The sequence below is a fragment of the Ascaphus truei genome, chromosome 7 (assembly GCF_040206685.1).
Source record: "Ascaphus truei isolate aAscTru1 chromosome 7, aAscTru1.hap1, whole genome shotgun sequence".
NCBI lineage: Eukaryota > Metazoa > Chordata > Amphibia > Anura > Ascaphidae > Ascaphus > Ascaphus truei.
In genome coordinates, this window is record NC_134489.1 from 11,322,028 (window position 1) to 11,349,455 (window position 27,428).

Consider the following 27,428-nt stretch of genomic DNA (forward strand, 5'->3'; position numbering starts at 1 on the left):
CCTTCAACACATACTTCAGTCTCACTTTTTGAGACTCGAAAACTGGATTTCCCAAAACAAACTGTTTTTAAACACTGACAAGACTGTAACAATGGTATTTGGGACCAAGACTAAATTTTTAAAGCTTCCAGCGACTGAGCTCCAGATTAGAACAAACGATACCACCCTAACTCCTGTCACTAGTTTTAAATACCTGGGCTTATGGTTTGACTCCCACTTAACATTCGGGATGCACATTGATAGCCTGACAACCAAGACCTATGCCAAACTAGGGGTACTTTACAGGAACAAATCCTCCCTAAGTCTCCTGGTCAGAAAGCGTATCGCACAGCAGATGCCAATGCCAATTATTGACTATGGAGACATAGTATATGGCTCAGCACCTCAAACCCACCTTAGCAAACTTGACACCCTCTATAATTCAATTTGTCGTTTTGTTCTCCAATGCAACAACACACATCACTGCGAAATGCTCAAAGAACTAGATTGGTCATCACTAGAGTCTAGGCGCAAAGTTCACCTTTTCTGTCTTGCCTTTAAATTCTTCATGGGCAAGCTACCCAGCTATCTGAACAAGCTCCTCACCCCTACCACTTGCAGCACTCATCACCTGAGATCAGACTCCAAAAGACTGTTCATGGTCCCAAGGCTCAACAAAGTATCCGGCCGTTCCTCCTTCTCTTACCGTGCACCCCAAAACTGGAACAACCTACCAGAGACTCTCACATCCACCACCAGTTTAAGTTCTTTCAAATCTAAGGCTGTCTCACATTTTAATCTGGTCTGTAACTGTTTCATACGCCCATAATATATATTTTCTTTAACTGTGCATGCAATGTCTTGTATATAATGTATACCCTGTTCATTTATGTAACTGTATTTGTAACCATGTATTATTTGTCTTACTCTGTGCCCAGGACATACTTGAAAACGAGAGGTAACTCTCAATGTATTACTTCCTGGTAAAATATTTTATAAATAAATAATAAAATAGAAAGGCTGACTGACGTCAGCCAACTAAAAATCCGCGCACACTGCATAGCACGCGCCCGCCACTGTAAAACGGGCCTCAGTAGCACACCCCACAAAGTAGTCATTGAATGCATTTGCAATGTCGGTGGGGTTTGTCAGAGTAATATCGCCCTTAGTGATATTACTTGGTTGTCGATGGTTAGGAGGCTGGAATATGTTGTTGATAACCTTCCAGAACTTAGCTGGGTTTGATATATTCTGGTGAATATTGTCAGAGTAATATTGGGCTTTTGCATACCTTGTTTGCCTTGTGCACACGTTCCGCATGCATCTGTAGCGATTGAGTTCCTTGGTAGTGCCAGTTACTTTGTAGCTTTTCCACAAGGCATCCCTGAACTGGTAGAGTGCCATAAGGTCAGTTGTAACCCATGGAAAGTGGGCCCCCCGTACCCTTATTCTGCGTAGTGGAGCATGGGTATCACAGAGTTTTAAGAACTCGGATTGGAAATGGTTGAGCGCAGAATCGGGGTCGGGAATGAAGTCGATTCTGTAACAAGGGCAGCCAGAAACTGTTGTGGGTTAAAGTTTCTAAATGTTCTAAGTGAGGAGAACTTTAGGGCTTCATTGGGGCGGTTTAATTTTCCTTACACAGTACACTATTGCATGGTCACTGAAAATGTCAGGAAGGATGCCAGAGGATTGGATTCTGCTGGGGTTTGAGGAGAGAATCCAGTCTAGCAAGGAATGGTTGTGCGATTTCAGGTTTGTCCGTGTGGGTCGGGAAATTAGTTGCGATAGGTTAAGTGACATGATTTGTATCTGGATTTTGTGGTTTTTAGGGTCGAGCCAATTGAAGTTGAAATCCCCAAGAACTAGCAGCTCACTCTTCTCATTCAGAGAGGAAATGGAGCCAAGAAACTGGGTGATAACAGTCAGGGATTGTAGAGGGGCTTTAGATGCCAGCAAGCAAGATGGGCTTAGAAAAGGGGAGGCAGATTTTGCCAACTAGGATTTCAAAAGAGGGTGGGCTTGGGCTTACAATAACAGTGTAAATTGTAAGGTGTCTGCAATATAAAATAACACTCCTCCTCTCTTTGACCTATCTTTCCTAGAAATGGAGTATCCCTGAACGGCGATATTTGCATCAGGGGTTTTAGGGGTTAGCCATATTTCTGTGAGAACGATGGCTTTGGGTTTAGGCATAAGGCACCATGCCCTTAGTTTATCCAGTTTGGGCAGCAGGCTCAATGTTATATGGGCGACAGATAGACCTTTTTGGAATTTGATGGTATTCTCAGGGGTATGGGACAGAGTTGAAAAGGGAGGACCTGGGTTAAGTTCAATATCACCTGCTGAAGAGAGTTATAGTATGAGTGGAAATGTGAGTAGTTGTTGACGGGCCTGAGCAGATTTCACTGTACTTCATTCGGGCCATATGTAGTTTAAATTATCAAAATACTCCACCTTCTTACCTACAAGCTCCCCTCCTCACCAGCTTCTCCCGCACATGCTCCTCCTTATTAGCTTCTACCCCACACGCTCCACTCCAGCCTGTCCCTCACCTCCCGGCAAGAATAGAGGGGGCAGGACGCAACGTCACTTTTGCCGTCCACCAGCAGTTGCACTCCTGTTTGCGGCGGCCACAGGCTGCGCGGCGGGTGAAAGCCCGCAGCCCGCATGTTTGCCACCAGTGGCTTAGTACATATGGGCCATGAACCCCATAAGTCTATCTACAGGTCTTCCACAGTTCCCTTATTCACCCCACTGTGGCATCTTGGTTAAGCTGCCGCCTAGGATTCTGGGTAAAGACGTCAAAAATAAGCACACGGCGTGTCACTTAACTTTCTACTCACTTTATTACATATTTTCTCCTGAAGATTTTCTTGTAAACTTTTCTACAGCATTTTAAACAAAAATATATCGTATATTTCAATAGTCTGAAACATAAAATTGTATATAAAACACGGTGAAGGTTTATGAAAACATTTCGATGTCACAACATTTCCACAATAAATATATTGTAACTGAAGGCATACTGTACACACCGCCGCCTTTTGCACGGGGAAAAAATACTCCACCTGTCCTTTGGATAATCTCAACATATAATACATTTGATCATATATAACAGTATACACTTCATTATTCAATAGAAAGACGACATTGCATAACAAAAAGGTTCCAGAATGGCGTGCGGAAGAATAGTCTGCGGAAGAATAGTCTGCAAGTTTATTATAGAAAAGGTTAAATTGTCCAGTACATTTTTATTTATTTTTTAAATGTGTATATTTTTAATTTCTCAGCAGTGATCTCAATTTGTTGCAGTTTCCTTGAACAAATAAGGACATATTTGGGGTATATAAAGGGCTATGGACAGCAGACCCCTGCAGGAGAGGTTTGTCATTGAAAGGAGCATTTTGTGATTGTGCATTACATTTGAAAGCGGCCGTTTGGCCATTAAACGGATTGAGCAAATGTTCAAAGCAGCGCGGGGTACATCAGAGTGTTAAATAAATGGCCATCCCTGCGCTCAGGTTAAACCTAGTTCTAGTCTAGAAATGAAAGGTTCAGTCCCACGTAGCAGGGCGCAAAATGTTTTAAACAACTCAGTGTAACCCGCTTAGAAATATCCAATCCCCCTTAAAGGTGTATTCGGCCAGTTGAATTACTTAGAGGCCTCTGAATGGGGAAGTGTTCGTTTTGTTTACCCCCCTTTACCCCACCCTGTCCTTATCACAGAACCAATAAAGATAAGGGGAGGGAGGACTCTGGCTGAACACACAGTGACATCACACAAAAGGGAGCAGCCAGAGGAAGTCAAACCGCTCCAACGTTAAAAATAATACTTGTAGGTGTCGGATTTGGGTACTCAAAAAAAAAGGTATCAATTGCCAAATGAGACCTCTTTAACATTTTACTTAAATGAGTTCCGGTCCTGTAAGGGATTGCCCCTTTAAAGTCACTGTTCTCCTTACTCGTACTCTGTTAAAAATGTACGTTTCCCTTTTCTTTGTGTCCACCACATTCCAGCTACTTCTGTGTCTGTCAGACAAACGGAGAACAAATCAAAGAGAACAATGCGCCTGTGGCTTGGCGGCCTGCAACGTCCCCAAAGACATTAAATAAAGATTGAAAAGCCCCCACCCATATTTTGTTTACCATGGAAATAAAGAGGTTTAAAAAAAAATAATTATAATAATGTACCTATTCTAATATTTTTATTTTATTTTTGTGTGTCAATGAGCTCCATTCAACTTATTAAACAGCTCACTGTCCTCGGGTCGCTGGTATCCTGGGAGGGATTTTTAAAGCAGCGATCACCATCTTTGTTTGCGTTTTTGCTTACTTTACGAGACCTTTTCCAACGCCGTTTTAATCTTTAGAATCTCCATTCAGCAGATCTAAGCGTTTCAACATATATTTAGTTGCCCAGGATGTGACAATGGCTGAACGGTACCCTTATGCGTAACATTGGAACAAATCCCCCGAATAGCAGGAGGCCAACATAGGAATGACATGTTGCTGTCATTTGGTTACTTTGGTCCTACATGGGACTGACCATTCAACCCAGGGGCGGCCAACTCCAGTCCTCAGGGGCCACCAACAGGTCAGGTTTACAGGATATCCCTGCTTCAGCACAGAGGGCTCAGTGACTGAGCCACCTGTACTGAAGTAGGGATATCCTGTAAACCTGACCTGTTGGTAGCCCCTGAGGACTGAAGTTGGCCGCTCCTGCTTTAACCTATTAAACACGTCGCTCTCAGATCCCTTTTCTCCTATGTGGGCTGACCCTTTAACCCATTAAACAGTGAAAAGGTTAATAAATTAATACTTTGCTCTCTTCATGATGTGTTGTTTTTGTTCTTGTGACTTTACTGCAAAATAATGACAGTCCATGTTGGCTTGAGGTCGCCATTTTCCACCAATCACAGCACACGGAGGTGCACAGTCGCTATGGTCATGTGATCTTTCCAACCAATGACAAAGCTTGGACAGAAAAAAAAACGCCATATTAATTATTTATACCACAGATATTAAACACAAATGGGAAATAAGTGTCCTTGACAACATACATTGGCCACCCCGGTCCCAGGATCTGTCTGGTTGTTTTTTTGGCCCCAGGCCGGTGTTACCGGTTGATTGAGGAGTAGCTGGCCTGGGCTCCGGCGTTGAGTGGTCTCTTGGGTTCTTCGGGTCTCGCTGAGGAGTCGGGTGTCTCCAGGATGGGTTCCTGGTCCTCCTGGTCGCGAAGACGAGGGAGGTAGAATAGGTCCGTAAGGCCGTGGACGTCGGCGACTTTGTGGAAGGTCTGGAGGACCAACAGCATGAACATGAGGCCGAGGAAGAGGTAGACTGCAGGAGAGAGGCGGGAGGGAGGAAGCAAAGAAGGGAGCGTGGGGGAGAGAAGGGAGCGTGGGGGAGAGAAGGGAGCGTGGGGGAGAGAAGGGAGCGTTGGGGAGAGAAGGGAGCGTTGGGGGAGAGAAGGGAGCGTTGGGGGAGAGAAGGAAGAGGGAGAAAGAGGTGGGTAGAAGAGAGATGAAGGAAAGAAAGAGATGGGGATAGGAAGAAAAGTGGACAGGGTGAGTGAAAGAAAGATAGGGATAGAGGGAGGGAGAGAAGGTCGATATTAGGGTGTATGATATTGCAGGTGTTTTAAACTAAGAGCAGCGACATCTATAGACCTTTACAGACAAACACGCCCTATCCTGCACAGCTCACATCTCATGTCCTTTACCTCCCACTGCCACCGATAACAACTGCACAAAACTCAAAAGAGTAGGGACTGTTACCTAGGTACTAATAGGGACTATTTGCAGGTCACTAAGAACAATCATAATATTATTTATATCGGCAGGGTTCAAATAGCCATGTTGGTCCTGGGAAGCGTTATTGGTCAAAGTTATTGATTGTAACACCTTCTAATTAACCAACATGGAAGCTCTTTATACATAAAGTATGTACAGAGCTTTCCAAACCTTGCAAATTTCTTCGCATGTACTCAGTGTTTACATGTGAAGAAGAGCCCCGTGAGGTGTGGAACACTCTATACACGTAAACAAAAGCCCTGTGAGGTTTGGAACGCTCTGTGCATGTGAAGAGGAGACCCGTGAGGTGTGGAACACTCTATACACGTAAACAAAAGCCCTGTGAGGTTTGGAACGCTCTGTGCATGTGAAGAGGAGACCCGTGAGGTGTGGAACACTCTATACACGTAAACAAAAGCCCTGTGAGGTTTGGAACGCTCTGTGCATGTGAAGAGGAGATCCGTGAGGTGTGGAACACTCTATACACGTAAACAAACGCCCTGTGAGGTTTGGAACGCTCTGTGCATGTGAAGAGGAGACCTGTGAGGTTTGGAAAGCTCTGTACATCAATAACTAAAAGAAAGATTGGTGTATATAGCGCTAAAAATATGTGAACACAACAAATAGTAATACAGTGTGATATATAGTATGTAAATATAATTAAATCGGCAAGGCTGCCAGGAATAACTAACCCAAACACAGTTAGTGAAACACAAGAAAAAACAATACAGACCGGCGCCTTAGAGTCCAAATAGTGGGATAAATAAAAGTCCAATGGATGGCTCAAGATATCCAATAGATGACAATAAAGTCCAGTGGACAGCAGGTTCCTCAGCAGCAAACAATGTATGATATGCAGGGGAGACAAAAGAACAAGATCATAGTGTACCAAAATATGGTTAGAACATGTAACACGTAGACAAACAGGTACATACAACAATAAACATGTAGGCTGACTAATATCAATTAATTTTAATGAACACAATAAAATTCAGCAACTGATGGCGAGCAGATTCAGGATCCGGTTGTGCAAAATCGGAATCCTACTTACAGCCAGTCCTCAGGATATGCGCAGATATGGGGATTAAAGATGATCCGGCGGTGGGTGATGCTGGATGCGTGCCTGTATGTGATTCCCCGCAGGTGACTCCTCAGCAAGTGTAGGCAGACTTGCCTTCCGCTCCGCTCGCGGCCGGAACTGCGTCACAGCCCGGATGTACGTCACAGGGGGCGGGACACCGCTCCGAATCTCCCAACCTCGCCGGATCTCGCTGTCAATGTTGATCCAAATGTTGAAGAAGTGCGCATGCGCACGAAACGCGTTGGGCCTTTGAGTATCATTCATCAGCTTTTACTGACAGAAGAGCAGATCGCTATAGCAGTCCCTGGAATAGCAGCATTTTTGGATCAACATTGACAGCGAGACCCGGCGAGGTTGGGAGATTCGGAGCGGTGTCCCGCCCCCTGTGACGTACATCCGGGCTGTGACGCAGTTCCGGCCGTGAGCGGAGGGCGCCTCGTGGAGCGGAAGGCAAGTCTGCCTACACTTGCTGAGGAGTCACCTGCGGGGAATCACATACAGGCACGCATCCAGCATCACCCACCGCCGGATCATCTTTAATCCCCATATCTGCGCATATCCTGAGGACTGGCTGTAAGTAGGATTCCGATTTTGCACAACCGGATCCTGAATCTGCTCGCCATCAGTTGCTGAATTTTATTGTGTTCATTAAAATTAATTGATATTAGTCAGCCTACATGTTTATTGTTGTATGTACCTGTTTGTCTATGTGTTACATGTTTTAACCATATTTTGGTACACTATGATCTTGTTCTTTTGTCTCCCCTGCATATCATACATTGTTTGCTGCTGAGGAACCTGCTGTCCACTGGACTTTATTGTCATCTATTGGATATCTTGAGCCATCCATTGGACTTTTATTTATCCCACTATTTGGACTCTAAGGCGCCGGTCTGTATTGTTTTTTCTGTACATCAATAAAGTACTCTTGTGGTCGCCAATTACCGATTTTACAAACCTAAGTAAGACAGTTCAGACCAAGTACTCAGTACAAAGGTGTAGACACTGCTCCTTGCCCCCCTCTTACCCCAGGCCCCTCATAGTACTCACAGGCAACGGAGACCTTGTAGAGCGGGCGGAGCCACTGGTTGTTCTGCTCCCCCGGGACGTAGTCCCCAAGCCCGATGGTGCAGAGCGAGATGAAGCAGAAGTAAAAAGCATCAAGAAAGGTCCATGTGCTCTCTATAGCACTGAAGATGGCGGATGGGACCATGAGGATCAGAACCAACACCAGCACCATCAGGACCAGGAAGTGGACCTTGGTGACCATCTTACGGTCAAAGCCTCGGTGGACCTGGAGGTAGCGAATAGGTTTGTGGGTGAAGATGGCCATGAGGCGCTGCACTGCGGCGGTGAGGATCAGCATGGTGAAGGGCACGCCAATCAAGGCGTAGAAGATGCAGAAGGCTTTGCCGGAGTCCGACAGGGGGGTGGTATATCCGTAACCTGGGGAAGGAGGCAAGGAAGGAGTTACTACTGATACAGAATATAACAACATTGTAGCACTGTCATTAGGTCACTTTCCTGGTACATGGCATTTACCCATGTCACTGTGAGTAGGTCACTCACGTCATACATGGGACTGGCCCATCAAATATGTCAGGGTCATTAGGTCAGTTTGGTCCTACATGGGACTAACCCGTTAAAGCCCTGTAGCTCTGCTCCCATCATAAAACCACAGGCAATCTCAGCATGTTGGATCCTGAGCCAGAGTCACATGAGCTCAGTCACACTGTGTATTTCCTCTTCTACAATCAGGTGAAACTCAGTCTGACACAGCGACAAGGCCGCCAACTAGTTCCGCTAAAGCTATATGGGCTCAAAATAGATACTTTAAAAATGTCAAAACAGCAATATATTTGGTATGTGTACATACACAATGATGTATGTATATCTGTATTTATACAGCTCCATCCATGTCCACAGCGGTAATACAGGTGACATACAGTAATAATATCACACATAATGGGAATAAGCGCTTGCGACATACAAGTAACATTAGGAAAAGGAGTCCCTGCCCCGAAGAGCTTACACTCTAAGGTGTGTGTGTGAGGTAATTAGAAACAGAAAACTATTAAATAGCAAAAACTTTAACATTTGTTTGAATATTTCTTACATAAAAATGATATTTACTTTTTTTTAAACAAGGCAGTCTTAATATAAAAATATGAAAAACAATATTGCATTTCTATTAAAACAAATAAAAAATAAATTTGTAAACAGGTAAATAAAACAGACACACACATCTTGTCCTACAGTAAAAAAATAAATAAATAAATATATATATATATTACACACAAAATTAAAAAAAAAAGACTATTTTTGAAAGAGGTCCATTAAATAAAAGAGCTGCATTTAGTGTATTGCTTTTCAAGAAGAAATGTGCTCAAATTAATTTATAGGTTAAATAAATGTGTTAATATGAATTTGTATTGAGGGTTTATAAAGTCAAAAGAGATTGCCCGATATTAAAATCATGTCTGAAACCGGAGTTTTAATACACGGAAAACTTCCATTTGCAGAGCGAATTTCCGCTGGTTCGAGTGAAACGCGAATGATTAATTACGTCGTCAAAATAGGGCAGATAGAAACACGCCGACCTGTCCCCGTGCGGGAGGCGGGAGTGCTGCTCCATGCTTTTGTACTTGTGGGAGGAGTGGTTACAGGGCACAGACCGCAGTAATATCAGGGTGACCACAGCTGATAGATCAATAAGATCGGCTGAGTGTTTGGAGATAATAATCTTCTCATGTAAAATTAAATGGATAATTAAAGTATGCATTTACGGCGCCAGAGATAGAGAGAGAGATAGAGACACACACATTAAGGGTGAGACAGAGAGAGAGCAGGGCCGCCAACAGGGGAGGGACAGCAGGTGCTGGCGTCCCGGGCCCCGTTCAGGGGCCCCGGCCAGTTATATTATTAAAAATAAAGAAATAAAAATGGCGGCGATTCCCCGTGCGCATGCGCAGAGCCGAGGTCCCGGCGCACACGTGCATGGCAAGCAGGGTGTCCGGCCTCCTGCCTGTGGGCTCGCTCCCCTCCCAACGTGGGACGGAGGGGAAGCGCCGTTGCCAGCGCCAATTGAGCTTCCCCCGCGCGCGCACCTCCTGCCCTGGGCAGCAGCTGCGGAATTAGCCCGCCAGTCTCGCCCAACCCCCCCCCCCCCACCCACCCACCCAGGTAGGCAGTCACCCAACCACCCAGGTAGGCAGTCACCCAAACACCCAGGCAGGCAGTCACCCAAACACCCAGGCAGGCAGTCACCCAAACACCCAGGCAGGCAGTCACCCAACCACCCAGGCAGTCACCCAACCACCCAGGCAGGCAGTCACCCAACCACCCAGGTAGGCAGTCACCCAACCACCCAGGTAGGCAGTCACCCAACCACCCAGGTAGGCAGTCACCCAACCACCCAGGCAGGCAGTCACCCAAACACCCAGGCAGGCAGTCACCCAAACACCCAGGCAGGCAGTCACCCAACCACCCAGGCAGGCAGTCACCCAACCACCCAGGCAGGCAGTCACCCAACCACCCAGGCAGGCAGTCACCCAACCACCCAGGCAGGCAGTCACCCAACCACCCAGGCAGGCAGTCACCCAACCACCCAGGCAGGCAGTCACCCAACCACCCAGGCAGGCAGTCACCCAACCACCCAGGCAGGCAGTCACCCAACCACCCAGGCAGGCAGTCACCCAACCACCCAGGCAGGCAGTCACCCAACCACCCAGGCAGGCAGTCACCCAACCACCCAGGCAGGCAGTCACCCAACCACCCAGGCAGGCAGTCACCCAACCACCCAGGCAGGCAGTCACCCAACCACCCAGGTAGGCAGTCACCCAACCACCCAGGCAGGCAGTCACCCAACCACCCAGGCAGGCAGTAACCCAAACACCCAGGCAGGCAGTCACCCAAACACCCAGGCAGGCAGTCGCCCAAACACCCAGGCAGGCAGTCGCCCAAACACCCAGGCAGGCAGTCACCCAACCACCCAGGCAGGCAGTCACCCAACCACCCAGGCAGGCAGTCACCCAACCACCCAGGCAGGCAGTCACCCAACCACCCAGGCAGGCAGTCGCCCAACCACCCAGGCAGGCAGTCGCCCAACCACCCAGGCAGGCAGTCACCCAACCACCCAGGCAGGCAGTCACCCAACCACCCAGGCAGGCAGTCACCCAACCACCCAGGCAGGCAGTCACCCAACCACCCAGGCAGGCAGTCACCCAACCACCCAGGCAGGCAGTCACCCAACCACCCAGGCAGGCAGTCACCCAACCACCCAGGCAGGCAGTCACCCAACCACCCAGGCAGGCAGTCACCCAACCACCCAGGCAGGCAGTCACCCAAACACCCAGGCAGGCAGTCACCCAAACACCCAGGCAGGCAGTCACCCAAACACCCAGGCAGGCAGTCACCCAAACACCCAGGCAGGCAGTCACCGGTCTTTTGTTGAAAATATAAAAATAAACAGGTTGCATTGTAATGTTTTTTTCTGTATTACAATAAGAAAACAGTTAAGTAAAAGTTGCGCGCTAACAAAATATTTTTTCGTGGTAGGTGCGCTATGGGTTCGGGGGGGGGGGGGGCGCTATGGGGGCTGCTCCTTTCATTTGCCCTGGGCCATATAATAGAGAGAGTCAGAGAGAGTGAGTGAGACAGAGAGAGAGTCAGAGAGAGTGAGTGAGTGAGTGAGACAGAGAGAGAGTCAGAGAGAGAGTGAGACAGAGAGAGAGTCAGACAGAGAGAGAGTCAGAGAGAGAGTGAGACAGAGAGAGAGTCAGAGAGAGAGAGAGTCAGAGAGAGAGTGAGACAGAGAGAGAGTCAGAGAGAGAGAGAGACAGAGAGTGAGACAGAGAGTGAGACAGAGAGAGACAGAGAGAGACAGAGAGAGACAGAGAGAGACAGAGAGAGACAGAGAGAGACAGAGAGAGACAGAGAGAGACAGAGAGAGACAGAGAGAGAGTGAGACAGAGTGAGACAGAGAGCGAGACAGCGAGCGAGAGAGCGAGCGAGAGAGCGAGAGCGAGACAGAGAGCGAGACAGAGAGCGAGAGAGCGAGCGAGAGAGCGAGAGCGAGACAGAGAGCGAGAGAGCGAGAGCGAGAGAGCGAGACAGAGAGCGAGACAGAGAGCGAGACAGAGAGCGAGACAGAGAGCGAGACAGAGAGCGAGACAGAGAGCGAGACAGAGAGCGAGACAGAGAGCGAGACAGAGAGCGAGACAGAGAGCGAGACAGAGAGCGAGACAGAGAGCGAGACAGAGAGCGAGACAGAGAGCGAGACAGAGAGCGAGACAGAGAGCGAGACAGAGAGCGAGACAGAGAGCGAGACAGAGAGCGAGACAGAGAGCGAGACAGAGAGCGAGACAGAGAGCGAGACAGAGAGCGAGACAGAGCGCGAGACAGAGCGCGAGACAGAGCGCGAGACAGAGCGCGAGACAGAGCGCGAGACAGAGAGCGAGACAGAGAGCGAGACAGAGAGCGAGACAGAGAGCGAGACAGAGAGCGAGACAGAGAGCGAGACAGAGAGCGAGACAGAGAGCGAGACAGAGAGAGAGTGAGCGAGAGCGAGAGTCAGAGAGAGAGTGAGAGAGAGAGTGAGAGCGAGAGTGAGACAGAGAGAGTGTGAATTTTGAGTCCCTGATGAAGTCACTCACGTGACGAAACACGTTAGGCAAATGTCTGTTTATGTCCCATTAGCTGAAGCAGAGACCATTGCGAGAGGCAGGTTTGATTAGCTACACCTGGTCAGCGATATATACTGTAGATATATATTATACACACAAATATATTACACATGCATGTACATATATCTTCTTAACCCAAGAACACATACAGTATATGTGTATATACACGCATATGTATTCACAAACACATCTATATGTGTGTGTGCGTGTGTTTGTGTGTGTGTGTCTACATTTTATGTATGTCTGTGTTTATACTTTTTAATATATTTATATACATAAAGTAGATAGCTAGAATAGCTGCACACACATTCAATCACACACACTCTTTGTTCTTCACTGAATAAATCACCATGTCACCCGGATAATTGGGGTTATTTAAAAGTTCATTATACGCTGATCAAAGCTCTCCATGCAGTAATCACTCCCTGTTCTTGCACAAATATGTCACTGTTTGCACAGCAGAGACACAGAGGGACGTGTGCAAGCAGAAATGGAAGTGGAATAAATAAGCTAAGAGGGAGCTTCAGTTCTTAATTATACCCTCAATAACACAGCCCTATATTCTCCTCCCTTCAGCCCCTGCCACTCTGCCCAGACCTGTCTCTTTACTCACCCACTTGTTTCTACCCCTGTCTTAGGCCTCGGACATAGTAGGGTGAGGCGCGCTGAGCCGTGCTAAGGGGAAACATTATCCCCATCAGCGCGGCTTTAGACAGCGCTTCCGCAGGCGTGCGGAGGCGTGTGGAATTGCAGCCGACAGACTCATTTTAGATTTCCTGCTGAGGGAAGCGGAGGGCCGGTCACGTGACTGCCAGAAGCCAATGGCAGTCCGTGACGTCGGCGCCGTGACGTGGCGTGCTAGCCCCGCCTCCCGTCCCACCTCCCACCCGGCACACAAACGCGCACGCTGGCGCTCATGCAGGGACACGAAAAATCTCCTGCTTGAGCAGGAGAGCATGAGCGTCAGCGCTGCCCAGCGCCGCTCCCTGCACCGTGTCCGAGCGCCGCTCCCTGCACCATGTCCCGGGCCTTAGTATGTCAGCGCTCCCCAGCGCCGCTCCCTGCACCATGTCCCAGGCCTTAGTATGTCAGCGCTGCCCAGCGCCGCTCCCTGCACCGTGTCCCAGGCCTTAGTATGTCAGCGCTGCCCAGCGCCGCTCCCTGCACCGTGTCCCAGCGCCGCTCCCTGCACCCTGTCCCAGCGCCGCTCCCTGCACCATGTCCCAGGCCTTAGTATGTCAGCGCTGCCCAGCGCTGCTCCCTGCACCATGTCCCAGGCCTTAGAATGTCAGCGCTGCCCAGCGCCGCTCCCTGCACCGTGTCCCAGCGCCGCTCCCTGCACCCTGTCCCAGCGCCGCTCCCTGCACCATGTCCCAGGCCTTAGTATGTCAGCGCTGCCCAGCGCCGCTCCCTGCACCGTGTCCCAGCGCCGCTCCCTGCACCCTGTCCCAGCGCCGCTCCCTGCACCGTGTCCCAGGCCTTAGTATGTCAGCGCTGCCCAGCGCCGCTCCCTGCACCATGTCCCAGGCCTTAGCATGTCAGCGCTGCTCAGCGCCGCTCCCTGCACCATGTCCCAGGCCTTAGTATGTCAGCGCTGCCCAGCGCCGCTCCCTGCACCATGTCCCGGGCCTTAGTATGTCAGCGCTGCCCAGCGCCGCTCCCTGCACCGTGTCCCGGGCCTTAGTATGTCAGCGCTGCCCAGCGCCGCTCCCTGCACCGTGTCCCAGGCCTTAGTATGTCAGCGCTGCCCAGCGCCGCTCCCTGCACCGTGTCCCAGCGCCGCTCCCTGCACCCTGTCCCAGCGCCGCTCCCTGCACCGTGTCCCAGGCCTTAGTATGTCAGCGCTGCCCAGCGCCGCTCCCTGCACCGTGTCCCAGGCCTTAGTATGTCAGCGCTGCCCAGCGCCGCTCCCTGCACCGTGTCCCAGGCCTTAGTATGTCAGCGCTGCCCAGCGCCGCTCCCTGCACCATGTCCCGGGCCTTAGTATGTCAGCGCTGCCCAGCGCCGCTCCCTGCACCGTGTCCCAGGCCTTAGTATGTCAGCGCTGCCCAGCGCCGCTCCCTGCACCGTGTCCCAGCGCCGCTCCCTGCACCGTGTCCCAGGCCTTAGTATGTCAGCGCTGCCCAGCGCCGCTCCCTGCACCATGTCCCGGGCCTTAGTATGTCAGCGCTGCCCAGCGCCGCTCCCTGCACCGTGTCCCGGGCCTTAGTATGTCAGCGCTGCCCAGCGCCGCTCCCTGCACCGTGTCCCAGGCCTTAGTATGTCAGCGCTGCCCAGCGCCGCTCCCTGCACCGTGTCCCAGGCCTTAGTATGTCAGCGCTGCCCAGCGCCGCTCCCTGCACCATGTCCCAGGCCTTAGTATGTCAGCGCTGCCCAGCGCCGCTCCCTGCACCGTGTCCCAGCGCCGCTCCCTGCACCCTGTCCCAGCGCCGCTCCCTGCACCGTGTCCCAGGCCTTAGTATGTCAGCGCTGCCCAGCGCCGCTCCCTGCACCGTGTCCCAGGCCTTAGTATGTCAGCGCTGCCCAGCGCCGCTCCCTGCACCGTGTCCCAGCGCCGCTCCCTGCACCCTGTCCCAGCGCCGCTCCCTGCACCGTGTCCAAGCGCCGCTCCCTGCACCCTGTCCCAGCGCCGCTCCCTGCACCGTGTCCCAGCGCCGCTCCCTGCAGCGTGTCCCAGCGCCGCTCCCTGCAGCGTGTCCCAGCGCCGCTCCCTGCAGCGTGTCCCAGCGCCGCTCCCTGCAGCGTGTCCCAGCGCCGCTCCCTGCAGCGTGTCCCAGGGCCGCTCCCTGCACCGTGTCCCAGCGCCGCTCCCTGCAGCGTGTCCCAGCGCCGCTCCCTGCACCGTGTCCCAGCGCCGCTCCCTGCACCCTGTCCCAGCGCCGCTCCCTGCACCGTGTCCCAGGCCTTAGTATGTCAGCGCTGCCCAGCGCCGCTCCCTGCACCGTGTCCCAGGCCTTAGTATGTCAGCGCTGCCCAGCGCCGCTCCCTGCACCATGTCCCAGGCCTTAGTATGTCAGCGCTGCCCAGCGCCGCTCCCTGCACCGTGTCCCAGCGCCGCTCCCTGCACCCTGTCCCAGCGCCGCTCCCTGCACCGTGTCCCAGGCCTTAGTATGTCAGCGCTGCCCAGCGCCGCTCCCTGCACCGTGTCCCAGGCCTTAGTATGTCAGCGCTGCCAAGCGCCGCTCCCTGCACCATGTCCCAGGCCTTAGTATGTCAGCGCTGCCCAGCGCCGCTCCCTGCACCGTGTCCCAGCGCCGCTCCCTGCACCCTGTCCCAGCGCCGCTCCCTGCACCGTGTCCCAGGCCTTAGTATGTCAGCGCTGCCCAGCGCCGCTCCCTGCACCGTGTCCCAGGCCTTAGTATGTCAGCGCTGCCAAGCGCCGCTCCCTGCACCATGTCCCAGGCCTTAGTATGTCAGCGCTGCCCAGCGCCGCTCCCTGCACCGTGTCCCAGCGCCGCTCCCTGCAGCGTGTCCCAGCGCCGCTCCCTGCAGCGTGTCCCAGCGCCGCTCCCTGCAGCGTGTCCCAGCGCCGCTCCCTGCAGCGTGTCCCAGCGCCGCTCCCTGCAGCGTGTCCCAGGGCCGCTCCCTGCAGCGTGTCCCAGCGCCGCTCCCTGCAGCGTGTCCCAGCGCCGCTCCCTGCAGCGTGTCCCAGCGCCGCTCCCTGCACCGTGTCCCAGCGCCGCTCCCTGCACCCTGTCCCAGCGCCGCTCCCTGCACCGTGTCCCAGGCCTTAGTATGTCAGCGCTGCCCAGCGCCGCTCCCTGCACCATGTCCCAGGCCTTAGTATGTCAGCGCTGCCCAGCGCCGCTCCCTGCACCGTGTCCCAGCGCCGCTCCCTGCACCCTGTCCCAGCGCCGCTCCCTGCACCGTGTCCCAGGCCTTAGTATGTCAGCGCTGCCCAGCGCCGCTCCCTGCACCGTGTCCCAGGCCTTAGTATGTCAGCGCTGCCCAGCGCCGCTCCCTGCACCATGTCCCGGGCCTTAGTATGTCAGCGCTGCCCAGCCCCGCTCCCTGCACCATGTCCCGGGCCTTAGTATGTCAGCGCTGCCCAGCCCCGCTCCCTGCACCGTGTCCCAGGCCTTAGTATGTCAGTGCTGCCCAGCGCCGCTCCCTGCACCATGTCCCAGGCCTTAGCATGTCAGCGCTGCCCAGCGCCGCTCCCTGCACCGTGTCCCAGGCCTTAGTATGTCAGCGCTGCCCAGCGCCGCTCCCTGCACCGTGTCCCAGCGCCGCTCCCTGCACCCTGTCCCAGCGCCGCTCCCTGCACCCTGTCCCAGCGCCGCTCCCTGCACCCTGTCCCAGCGCCGCTCCCTGCACCGTGTCCCAGGCCTTAGTATGTCAGCGCTGCCCAGCGCCGCTCCCTGCACCATGTCCCAGGCCTTAGTATGTCAGCGCTGCCCAGCGCCGCTCCCTGCACCATGTCCCAGGCCTTAGTATGTCAGCGCTGCCCAGCGCCGCTCCCTGCACCGTGTCCCAGCGCCGCTCCCTGCACCCTGTCCCAGCGCCGCTCCCTGCACCATGTCCCAGGCCTTAGTATGTCAGCGCTGCCCAGCGCCGCTCCCTGCACCGTGTCCCAGGCCTTAGTATGTCAGCGCTGCCCAGCGCCGCTCCCTGCACCATGTCCCGGGCCTTAGTATGTCAGCGCTGCCCAGCGCCGCTCCCTGCACCATGTCCCAGGCCTTAGTATGTCAGCGCTGCCCAGCGCCGCTCCCTGCACCGTGTCCCGGGCCTTAGTATGTCAGCGCTGTCCAGCGCCGCTCCCTGCACCGTGTCCCAGGCCTTAGTATGTCAGCGCTGCCCAGCGCCGCTCCCTGCACCGTGTCCCAGGCCTTAGTATGTCAGCGCTGCCCAGCGCCGCTCCCTGCACCATGTCCCAGGCCTTAGTATGTCAGCGCTGCCCAGCGCCGCGCCCTGCACCGTGTCCCAGCGCCGCTCCCTGCACCCTGTCCCAGCGCCGCTCCCTGCACCGTGTCCCAGGCCTTAGTATGTCAGCGCTGCCCAGCGCCGCTCCCTGCACCGTGTCCCAGGCCTTAGTATGTCAGCGCTGCCCAGCGCCGCTCCCTGCACCATGTCCCAGGCCTTAGTATGTCAGCGCTGTCCAGCGCCGCTCCCTGCACCGTGTCCCAGCGCCGCTCCCTGCACCCTGTCCCAGCGCCGCTCCCTGCACCGTGTCCCAGCGCCGCTCCCTGCACCCTGTCCCAGCGCCGCTCCCTGCACCGTGTCCCAGCGCCGCTCCCTGCACCCTGTCCCAGCGCCGCTCCCTGCACCGTGTCCCAGCGCCGCTCCCTGCAGCGTGTCCCAGCGCCGCTCCCTGCAGCGTGTCCCAGCGCCGCTCCCTGCAGCGTGTCCCAGCGCCGCTCCCTGCAGCGTGTCCCAGCGCCGCTCCCTGCAGCGTGTCGCAGCGCCGCTCCCTGCACCGTGTCCCAGCGCCGCTCCCTGCACCATGTCCCAGCGCCGCTCCCTGCAGCGTGTCCCAGCACCGCTCCCTGCACCGTGTCCCAGCGCCGCTCCCTGCACCATGTCCCAGCACCGCTCCCTGCACCGTGTCCCAGCGCCGCTCCCTGCACCGTGTCCCAGCGCCGCTCCCTGCACCATGTCCCAGCACCGCTCCCTGCACCGTGTCCCAGCGCCGCTCCCTGCACCATGTCCCAGCGCCGCTCCCTGCACCGTGTCCCAGCGCCGCTCCCTGCACCGTGTCCCAGCGCCGCTCCCTGCACCATGTCCCAGCACCGCTCCCTGCACCGTGTCCCAGCGCCGCTCCCTGCAGCGTGTCCCAGCGCCGCTCCCTGCACCGTGTCCCAGCGCCGCTCCCTGCACCGTGTCCCAGCGCCGCTCCCTGCACCGTGTCCCAGGCCTTAACTTGCAAACCCGCTTAATTTATGCAGTGCCCTTTTTTATATTATATCTACTCTGCTTTCCTCTTAATGGTGCAATTCTACATTGCCGGCCATAAAACAACCTTTTTAAAAGCATTTAAAAGTCTTATTAGTTTCCCATAACAAATCTAGCCGTGTTTTGGGGGGCCTCTGAATTGGGGGGGGGGGGAGGAGCTTGTTAGTATAGTGTTCTCTTTACCGTTCTCCCACGCTGTCCTTATCAGAGCCAATAATGCAGTGTTTCTCAACCAGAGAGTTAGGGCACCCCTGTGTGCCGAGACCTTCTGCCAAGGGTGCCACGGCTCCAGGGGGAAAACTCAGCTGGCTGCTCACGGGCAGAGAGGAGAGAGAGAGAAGCCTCCTTCTCAGCACAGAGAGGAGAGAGAGAGAAGCCTCCGTCTCAGCACAGAGAGGCGAGAGAGAGAAGCCTCCTTCTCAGCACAGAGAGAGGCGAGAGAGAGAAGCCTCCTTCTCAGCACAGAGAGGAGAGAGAGAGAAGCCTCCTTCTCAGCACAGAGAGGAGAGAGAGAGAAGCCTCCTTCTCAGCACAGAGAGGAGAGAGAGAGAAGCCTCCTTCTCAGCACAGAGAGGCGAGAGAGAGAAGCCTCCGTCTCAGCACAGAGAGGCGAGAGAGAGAAGCCTCCGTCTCAGCACAGAGAGGCGAGAGAGAGAAGCCTCCGTCTCAGCACAGAGAGGCGAGAGAGAGAAGCCTCCGTCTCAGCAAAGAGAGGCGAGAGAGAGAAGCCTCCTTCTCAGCACAGAGAGGCGAGAGAGAAGCCTCCGTCTCAGCACAGAGAGGCGAGAGAGAGAAGCCTCCGTCTCAGCACAGAGAGGCGAGAGAGAGAAGCCTCCTTCTCAGCACAGAGAGGAGAGAGAGAGAGAGAAGCCTCCGTCTCAGCACAGAGAGGAGAGAGAGAGAGAAGCCTCCGTCTCAGCACAGAGAGGCGAGAGAGAGAAGCCTCCGTCTCAGCACAGAGAGGCGAGAGAGAGAAGCCTCCGTCTCAGCACAGAGAGGCGAGAGAGAGAAGCCTCCGTCTCAGCACAGAGAGGCGAGAGAGAGAAGCCTCCGTCTCAGCACAGAGAGGCGAGAGAGAGAAGCCTCCGTCTCAGCACAGAGAGTCGAGAGAGAGAAGCCTCCGTCTCAGCACAGAGAGTCGAGAGAGAGAAGCCTCCGTCTCAGCACAGAGGCGAGAGAGAGAAGCCTCCGTCTCAGCACAGAGAGGCGAGAGAGAGAAGCCTCCGTCTCAGCACAGAGAGGCGAGAGAGAGAAGCCTCCTTCTCAGCACAGAGAGGAGAGAGAGAGAAGCCTCCGTCTCAGCACAGAGAGGAGAGAGAGAGAAGCCTCCGTCTCAGCACAGAGAGGCGAGAGAGAGAAGCCTCCGTCTCAGCACAGAGAGGCGAGAGAGAGAAGCCTCCGTCTCAGCACAGAGAGGCGAGAGAGAGAAGCCTCCGTCTCAGCACAGAGAGGCGAGAGAGAGAAGCCTCCGTCTCAGCACAGAGAGGCGAGAGAGAGAAGCCTCCGTCTCAGCACAGAGAGGAGAGAGAGAGAAGCCTCCGTCTCAGCACAGAGAGGAGAGAGAGAGAAGCCTCCGTCTCAGCACAGAGAGTCGAGAGAGAGAAGCCTCCGTCTCAGCACAGAGAGGAGAGAGAGAGAAGCCTCCGTCTCAGCACAGAGAGTCGAGAGAGAGAAGCCTCCGTCTCAGCACAGAGAGGCGAGAGAGAGAAGCCTCCGTCTCAGCACAGAGAGGCGAGAGAGAGAAGCCTCCGTCTCAGCACAGAGAGGAGAGCGAGAGAAGCCTCCGTCTCAGCACAGAGAGGCGAGAGAGAGAAGCCTCCGTCTCAGCACAGAGAGGCGAGAGAGAGAAGCCTCCTTCTCAGCACAGAGAGGCGAGAGAGAGAAGCCTCCGTCTCAGCACAGAGAGGCGAGAGAGAGAAGCCTCCGTCTCAGCACAGAGAGGAGAGAGAGAGAAGCCTCCGTCTCAGCACAGAGAGGCGAGAGAGAGAAGCTTCCGTCTCAGCACAGAGAGGCGAGAGAGAGAAGCCTCCGTCTCAGCACAGAGAGGCGAGAGAGAGAAGCCTCCTTCTCAGCACAGAGAGTCGAGAGAGAGAAGCCTCCGTCTCAGCACAGAGAGGCGAGAGAGAGAAGCCTCCGTCTCAGCACAGAGAGGAGAGAGAGAGAAGCCTCCTTCTCAGCACAGAGAGGCGAGAGAGAGAAGCCTCCGTCTCAGCACAGAGAGGCGAGAGAGAGAAGCCTCCGTCTCAGCACAGAGAGGCGAGAGAGAGAAGCCTCCGTCTCAGCACAGAGAGGCGAGAGAGAGAAGCCTCCGTCTCAGCACAGAGAGGCGAGAGAGAGAAGCCTCCGTCTCAGCACAGAGAGAGAGAGAGAGAAGCCTCAGTCTCAGCACAGAGAGGAGAGAGAGAGAAGCCTCCGTCTCAGCACAGAGAGGCGAGAGAGAGAAGCCTCCTTCTCAGCACAGAGAGGAGAGAGAGCGAAGCCTCCTTCTCAGCACAGAGAGGAGAGAGAGAAGCTTCTGTCTCAGCACAGAGGAGAGAGAGCGAGAAGCCTCCTTCTCAGCACAGAGAGGAGAGAGAGAGAAGCCTCCTCAGCACAGAGAGGTGAGAGAGAGAAGCCTCCTTCTCAGCACAGAGAGGAGAGAGAGCGAGAAGCCTCCTTCTCAGCACAGAGAGGAGAGAGAGAGAAGCCTCCGTCTCAGCACAGAGAGGAGAGCGAGAGAAGCCTCCGTCTCAGCACAGAGAGGAGAGAGAAAGAGAAGCCTCCGTCTCAGCACAGAGGAGAGAGAGAGAGAAGCCTCCTTCTCAGCACAGAGAGGCGAGAGAGAGAAGCCTCAGTCTCAGCACAGAGAGGAGAGAGAGAGAGAAGCCTCCGTCTCAGCACAGAGAGGCGAGAGAGAGAAGCCTCAGTCTCAGCACAGAGAGGAGAGAGAGAGAGAAGCCTCCGTCTCAGCACAGAGAGGAGAGAGAGAGAAGCCTCAGTCTCAGCACAGAGAGGCGAGAGAGAGAAGCCTCCGTCTCAGCACAGAGAGGAGAGAGAGAGAGAGAAGCCTCCGTCTCAGCACAGAGAGGAGAGAGAGAGAAGCCTCAGTCTCAGCACAGAGAGGAGAGAGAGAGAGAAGCCTCCGTCTCAGCACAGAGAGGAGAGAGAGAGAGAAGCCTCCGTCTCAGCACAGAGAGGCGAGAGAGAGAAGTTTCTTCTCCAGACAGCCAGGACGCACCCACTGAGCAGCTGACATGTTTGAGGTGTGAAGGAAAATGGGAGGAAAGAGGGTGGGAAGGAGCTTTGTGTGTGGGGGAAAAAAAGTTTGAGGTGTGTGCGCATGAGGGCAGTGTGTGTGCGCACGTGCGAGGGCAGTGTGTGTGCGTCGGCACGTGCGAGGGCAGTGTGTGTGCGTCGGCGCATGCGAGGGCAGTGTGTGTGCGTACGTGCGAGGGCAGTGTGTGTGCGTACGTGCGAGGGCCGTGTGTGCGTACGTGCGAGGGCCATGTGTGCGTACGTGCGAGGGCCGTGTGTGCGTACGTGCGAGGGCCGTGTGTGCGTACGTGCGAGGGCCGTGTGTGCGTACGTGCGAGGGCCGTGTGTGCGTACGTGCGAGGGCCTTGTGTGCGTACGTGCGAGGGCCGTGTGTGCGTACGTGCGAGGGCCGTGTGTGCGTACGTGCGAGGGCCGTGTGTGCGTACGTGCGAGGGCCGTGTGTGCGTACGTGCGAGGGCCGTGTGTGCGTACGTGCGAGGGCCGTGTGTGCGTACGTGCGAGGGCCGTGTGTGCGTACGTGCGAGGGCAGTATGTGCGTACGTGCGAGGACAGTATGTGCGTAAGTGCGAGGGCCGTGTGTGCGTACGTGCGAGGGCCGTGTGTGCGTAAGTGCGAGGGCCGTGTGTGCGTACGTGTGAGGGCAGTGTGTGCTTACGTGCGAGGGCCGTGTGTGCGTACGTGCGAGGGCAGTATGTGCGTACGTGCGAGGGCAGTATGTGCGTACGTGCGAGGGCAGTTGAATGTGTTTTTAGATGTCAGTTACATGTTAAGATAGGAAATGATTTGTCCCCATAGGCTTTCACGGGATTCCCCTCTACAAGAAGTGAGTTGTCCCCATAGATCTGTGTGATCTGATCGGCCAGCACATCACATGCCTCGGTTCTGTGTGCGCGACGATCCGATTACTAGCTATGCAATATCACAGCTAAGCTGTTTCCATTGTACACAAGGAGATGATTGAACAGCTAAAGATCTTAAAGACTACCCCGGAGGGATAAACACAGGATTACTGGGCACGATATATTTATATTCTGTTTCTCTCTGCTTGCCAGGCAACAACATGAGCACGTGTGTGTGTTAAATGGCTGAACGCTTTCTATGGCCCAGTATTGATAGACGGGTAACCTGAAATATAACCCCTTAGCTGCCAGAGAGGTCAGCGACACATTGGAGAGCAATATATTTATATCAAACGCAATATAATACAAAGCAGTATACTAGCATGCAGAGCGATAAAATAACATGCAGATCGATATAATCACACGCAGAGCGATATAATCACACGCAGAGCGATATAACATGCAGAGCGATATAATCACACGCAGAGCGATATAATCACACGCAGAGCGATATAACATGCAGATCGATATAATAACATGCAGAGCGATATAATAACATGCAGAGCAATACCTTGCTGGCCCCCGGCAGTGAAGGGGTTAATGATGCCTCTGCCATTTCGAGCTGCTGACCCCTAATGCCGCATCTGATGCTCTTTAACCACTGCACACATTCACCAACAGACTGATATAAATAGTTTACAGTTGTAAATTCACACTCACTCGTACACGCATGCAAGTGTATGCGCGCGCGCGCGCGCACACACACACACACACACACACACACACACACACTAAAACCAGTCCTTATAGGACACACACAGGCATGCTTGTAAATGATCTGGGCTTTTTTTATTTTATGATTGCTAATAAAAATCCCCATTGCTGTGTGAGGTGTGAGGGCGTCTGCCTGCATGCCCCCACAAGAGAAGAGTTTAAAGGAACGCATTAAAGGGTGGAGGCGCGTCCCATGGTTGAGTGCTTTTGCTTTATTGTCACTACTATTGCTTTGCTAAGAGGGAGTGGTGTTTGGGAAACTGCTTATCCCGGAAGGGAGCGATAATTAACTCCATATAGCTGACATTTGGTCCTAAATAAAACTGTCCCGTTTAACCCATTAAACATGTCACTGTTATTAGGTCACTTTGGTCCTATGTGGGACTAACTTTTTAACCTATTAAACATGTCACTCTGGGTCACTTTGGTCCCACTCTAGTCTATAACTCACCCACGGTAGTCACCAGTGTGCTGGAGAAGAAGAAAGATGACGCCAGATCCCAGTTGCTATCGTTGGAGGAGTTGGACAGGACGGACACCCCAAATTTGTTGGCGTTGAGCACTTTCTCCAGGAAGGCCTCCAGGCCACTCTCATTGACACAGGGGCTGTCTTGTAGGAAGTGCTGTTTGAGCTGCCGTAGTTCATCTCGCAGGGTCCCCTCGTACGGACTCTCAATGGTGGAGACAACCAAAGCCCCCAGAAAGAGGTAGATCAGGTACCCTACCAGGAGCAGAGTGAGCAGCACCCAGGACTTCATAACTTTACAGTGCTATGGGGAAGGAGAGAGCGAAGGGATGAGGTCTCTTTGCAAGAAGGATGTCATCTTCAAAACTCTGGCATAGAAACCTGAGAGGTCTCTTTACAAAAGGGGCATCTCATTGTATAAACTCTGGCATGGTTACAGAGATCAGTGACATCTCTTTACTAGAGTGGTTTCTCTTTTTTAAGAGGGGTTGTCTCATTCTGTACAATGGGACAGTGTGGCATGGTTACATTGATCTGTGCGAGGTCTCAATATTATGGATCTGTATGAAGTCTCTTTCTAAGAGGGGTGTCTCATCTTGTAAACTGTCATGGCTACAGACATCTCTGATGTCTCATTACAAGAGGATGTCTTGCCCTAAAAGCAAGATAGACTGGTGAGATAATTTGGGGTGAGGTCTCTTTATAACAGGGAGTGTCTCATCCTGTGTAATATGCACGTTTCTGTAATGGTATAGAAACACTGTATTTGGAGGGGATGTATCTTTACGTGTGATGTCTCTTACAAGGAAATGTCTCTTTTCAACAGGGGTGTCTCTTAACATGGGACAGGTTAGGGATCTTTCTTGGATGTAGTAACACTGTAACCCTGATATAACACTGGGAAGGTCTCTTTATACTGGCGTGTCTTTATTTCCCTAAGGATGTCTTTTTCTGCTTGTAACAGTCTACGACGGTCTCGTCAGTCTGGTTATTTATGAGCTGTCTCGCACTCACCTGCTCAGTCTTGGGATGTGTCGGCCCAGGTCTTTCCTGCTGTGATTGAGTCACTCTCCCGAAATGTCTCTTGTTCTTCTCTTGATGCAGGCTGTCTCCCTGAGTCTTTTTATTTAGCCTTCTCTTCTACAATCCTTTGCAGTCTCTCTTTCTGTTGCTGTCCCTTTCTTTTCTCTTGATGTCTCTCTCCTCCCCTCTTCTCTCTTGCTGTCTCTCACCCCCCCCCCCTTTTCTCTCTTGCTGTCTCTCCCCCCACTCTTCTCTCTTGCTGTCTCTCACCCCCCCCCCCCCTTTTCTCTCTTGCTGTCTCTCCCCCCACTCTTCTCACTTGCTGTCTCTCTCCCTCCCCTTAACTCACCTTCTCTACAACACACTGCTGTCTAAACACAAACTTTATTTGGCTTGAGAGGAAAAGTCTGAACTTCCTGCAGCAGAAAGAGACAGAGGGAGGAGAGAGAGGGGAAGAGAGTCAGTCAGTCAAGGGGGAGGAGATGGAGACAGTGAGAGAGAAAGGAGAGAGACAGTCAGAGAGGGAGGAGAGATAGGAAGTAAGTGAAATAGGAAGGGGGAGGAGGGAGTAACTAAAGACAGTCAGAGAGGAAGGAGAGACAGTCAAACTGGTATAATAAGCAAGAAATAGGGGGAGGAGAGAGAATAATGGAGAGACAGGCGAGCAGCAGTGAAGGAGACATCCACATTGAGACAGGTTCACTGAGAGCTAGAAAGAGACATACAATGCATTGTGTTTGCTAGCCCCTCTGGCAGCAAAGGACCTTAACGTAACTGAAATCGACTACTTAAAATGTTATATACATTTCATTTCTGTATTGCCTATATAATGCAGACAGTGTCCACTGTGCTGTACACAGAATGTTGCAAACACACAGTCCCTGCCCTTAGAGCTTACACTCTAATTCTGGTGTCTGAGACACCGGGACATAAAGGGACTTTGCCCAAAGTCACAAGGAGAGCTGGCACTGGGATTTGAACCGGGTTGCCAAGTGTCCGGTATTGAACTGGACTGTCCTGTATTTGGACAGTGTCCAGTAAAAAATAAGGTCGTACTGGACATGTATGTGTCCGGTGTTACCTCTCTGGACACCGGCTTGGGGGGCTGCGGGTGGGGCCAAGAAGATGCGGAAACAGCATGGAGAAGAGAGGCGTGTGTTTCGTGAGCGCTTCTCTAGCACGTTGCACCTTTCACCACTGTGTCCAGTATTTTTGGAGAAGCCACCTGGCACCCCTACTCACCCACTTCAGAGGCAGCGAGTGATATATATATATATATATATCATACACAATGTCATATATATCAAGATGGCCGCACACACTAGGTGGTGCAAGGTAGAGGGGGGTAACCAAGTTAGAAGGGTCACGTTAGGTGATCCAAAATACCGGCACGGCACAGGAGGGGGAAACATTTAGCCCAACTTTGTGTGTCTTTGTGTGTGACACACACATACACACATTAAAATGTATAGAATATGTTATATAATACATTATACAATATATAATATCTATACATATGCACACTTAAATATATACACAATGTATAAAAGATACGTATGTGTGTGTGTATGTGTGTATATATATATATATAAATATATATATATATATATAATATATATATAATTAAATGTGTATATGTACTGTAACTAGATACAGTGTGGTGCATGCCATTTAAAAAAAATATATAAAAAATGTATAATGTATAGAATATATGTTATATAATACATTATAAAATATCTTTTTTTATATATATATATATATATATATATATATATATATATATATATGTAGATATACACATGTTTAAATATAGAATACATATTTTAAACTAGCAACACAAAAACTCTGTTTGGACAGACTTCTTTAAAATAATTATTTCAGTAGATATTAAGATGTGAAGCAGTGAAAAGGAGATTTAAAATAACAAATCCTGACTTATTTTTTTACCTACTCTGTAAACATCATAAATATATAGTATAAGCTTACCTCAATCATCCCAGACTGCAGAGAAAATCCACTTTTAGTGCATTTTATTTCCCCATTTTGTATTGCTTTGCCAAGGTTACATTTGGGATCAGGCATTTGCCCCCTGACACTGAACCTTACAGCCCTTCACTCCCTCATGAGTTACTCATTAAATCAGCAATGATATCACAAGTGGAGATATCTTTTATGAAGTATGGTAATTAACACTCAGCTATCCCTCCAGTCCTGGGTTTTTATATTTAGGGTGGCAGATATAACCCCATAACAGAGCCCCTACATAATCCCCTACAGAGCCACATACGGGTTTTATGATCCAGAAAGAGGTTTCAACCAATTTCACAAAACTCAAAAAACTAAATCCATCGGATTAGGGGGCTCTGGAACCCCTAGAAAAAAAAATGTTTTAGTGGACAAGTGCTTGGTTTGATCAGCAAAACACTGAGGTCTGTTGCTAAAAATCAGTGAGGCTGACCCCAAATCAGCGAGACTCTGAAAATCTATAGGGCATAGAACTCTCAGGGTAATTAAGACCCTAATAAAATGAAAACATGCAAAGCGCTTTTAATGGGGAAACTTAAAGGAACTGAATTACGCAACTTATTTTTTTTAAGGGTCAACCAGAAACTTCATATAGTAAAACCTCACAGGTCTCTT

At 52.3% G+C, this 27,428-nt stretch overlaps 1 protein-coding gene across 1 annotated transcript; it reads right to left on the minus strand.

The window, feature by feature from the left end:
* Window positions 1-2,809: 2,809 nt before the first annotated feature.
* Window positions 2,810-24,996, minus strand: KCNK6 (potassium two pore domain channel subfamily K member 6). Its single transcript, XM_075607003.1, has 4 exons — window positions 24,780-24,996; window positions 23,751-24,069; window positions 7,906-8,301; window positions 2,810-5,322 (listed from the first exon to the last, which is right to left on the minus strand). Exons 2-4 carry the CDS (start codon window positions 24,055-24,057, stop codon window positions 5,099-5,101), a joined length of 927 nt encoding a protein of 308 aa, XP_075463118.1. The 5' UTR covers window positions 24,058-24,069; window positions 24,780-24,996; the 3' UTR covers window positions 2,810-5,098.
* Window positions 24,997-27,428: the final 2,432 nt, after the last annotated feature.

What these genes read in the sequence shown, in the direction of transcription:
- KCNK6 (XM_075607003.1), bottom strand. Translation starts at nt 24,057, where the DNA reads ATGAAGTCCTGGGTGCTGCTCACTCTGCTCCTGGTAGGGTACCTGATC. An exon ending in CACACTGGTGACTACCGTGG is followed by an intron (nt 8,302 to 23,750) that starts GTGAGTTATAGA and finishes CTCCTTCCCCAG; the next exon opens with GTTACGGATATACCACCCCC. An exon ending in CTACAAGGTCTCCGTTGCCT is followed by an intron (nt 5,323 to 7,905) that starts GTGAGTACTATG and finishes TCTCTCCTGCAG; the next exon opens with TCTACCTCTTCCTCGGCCTC.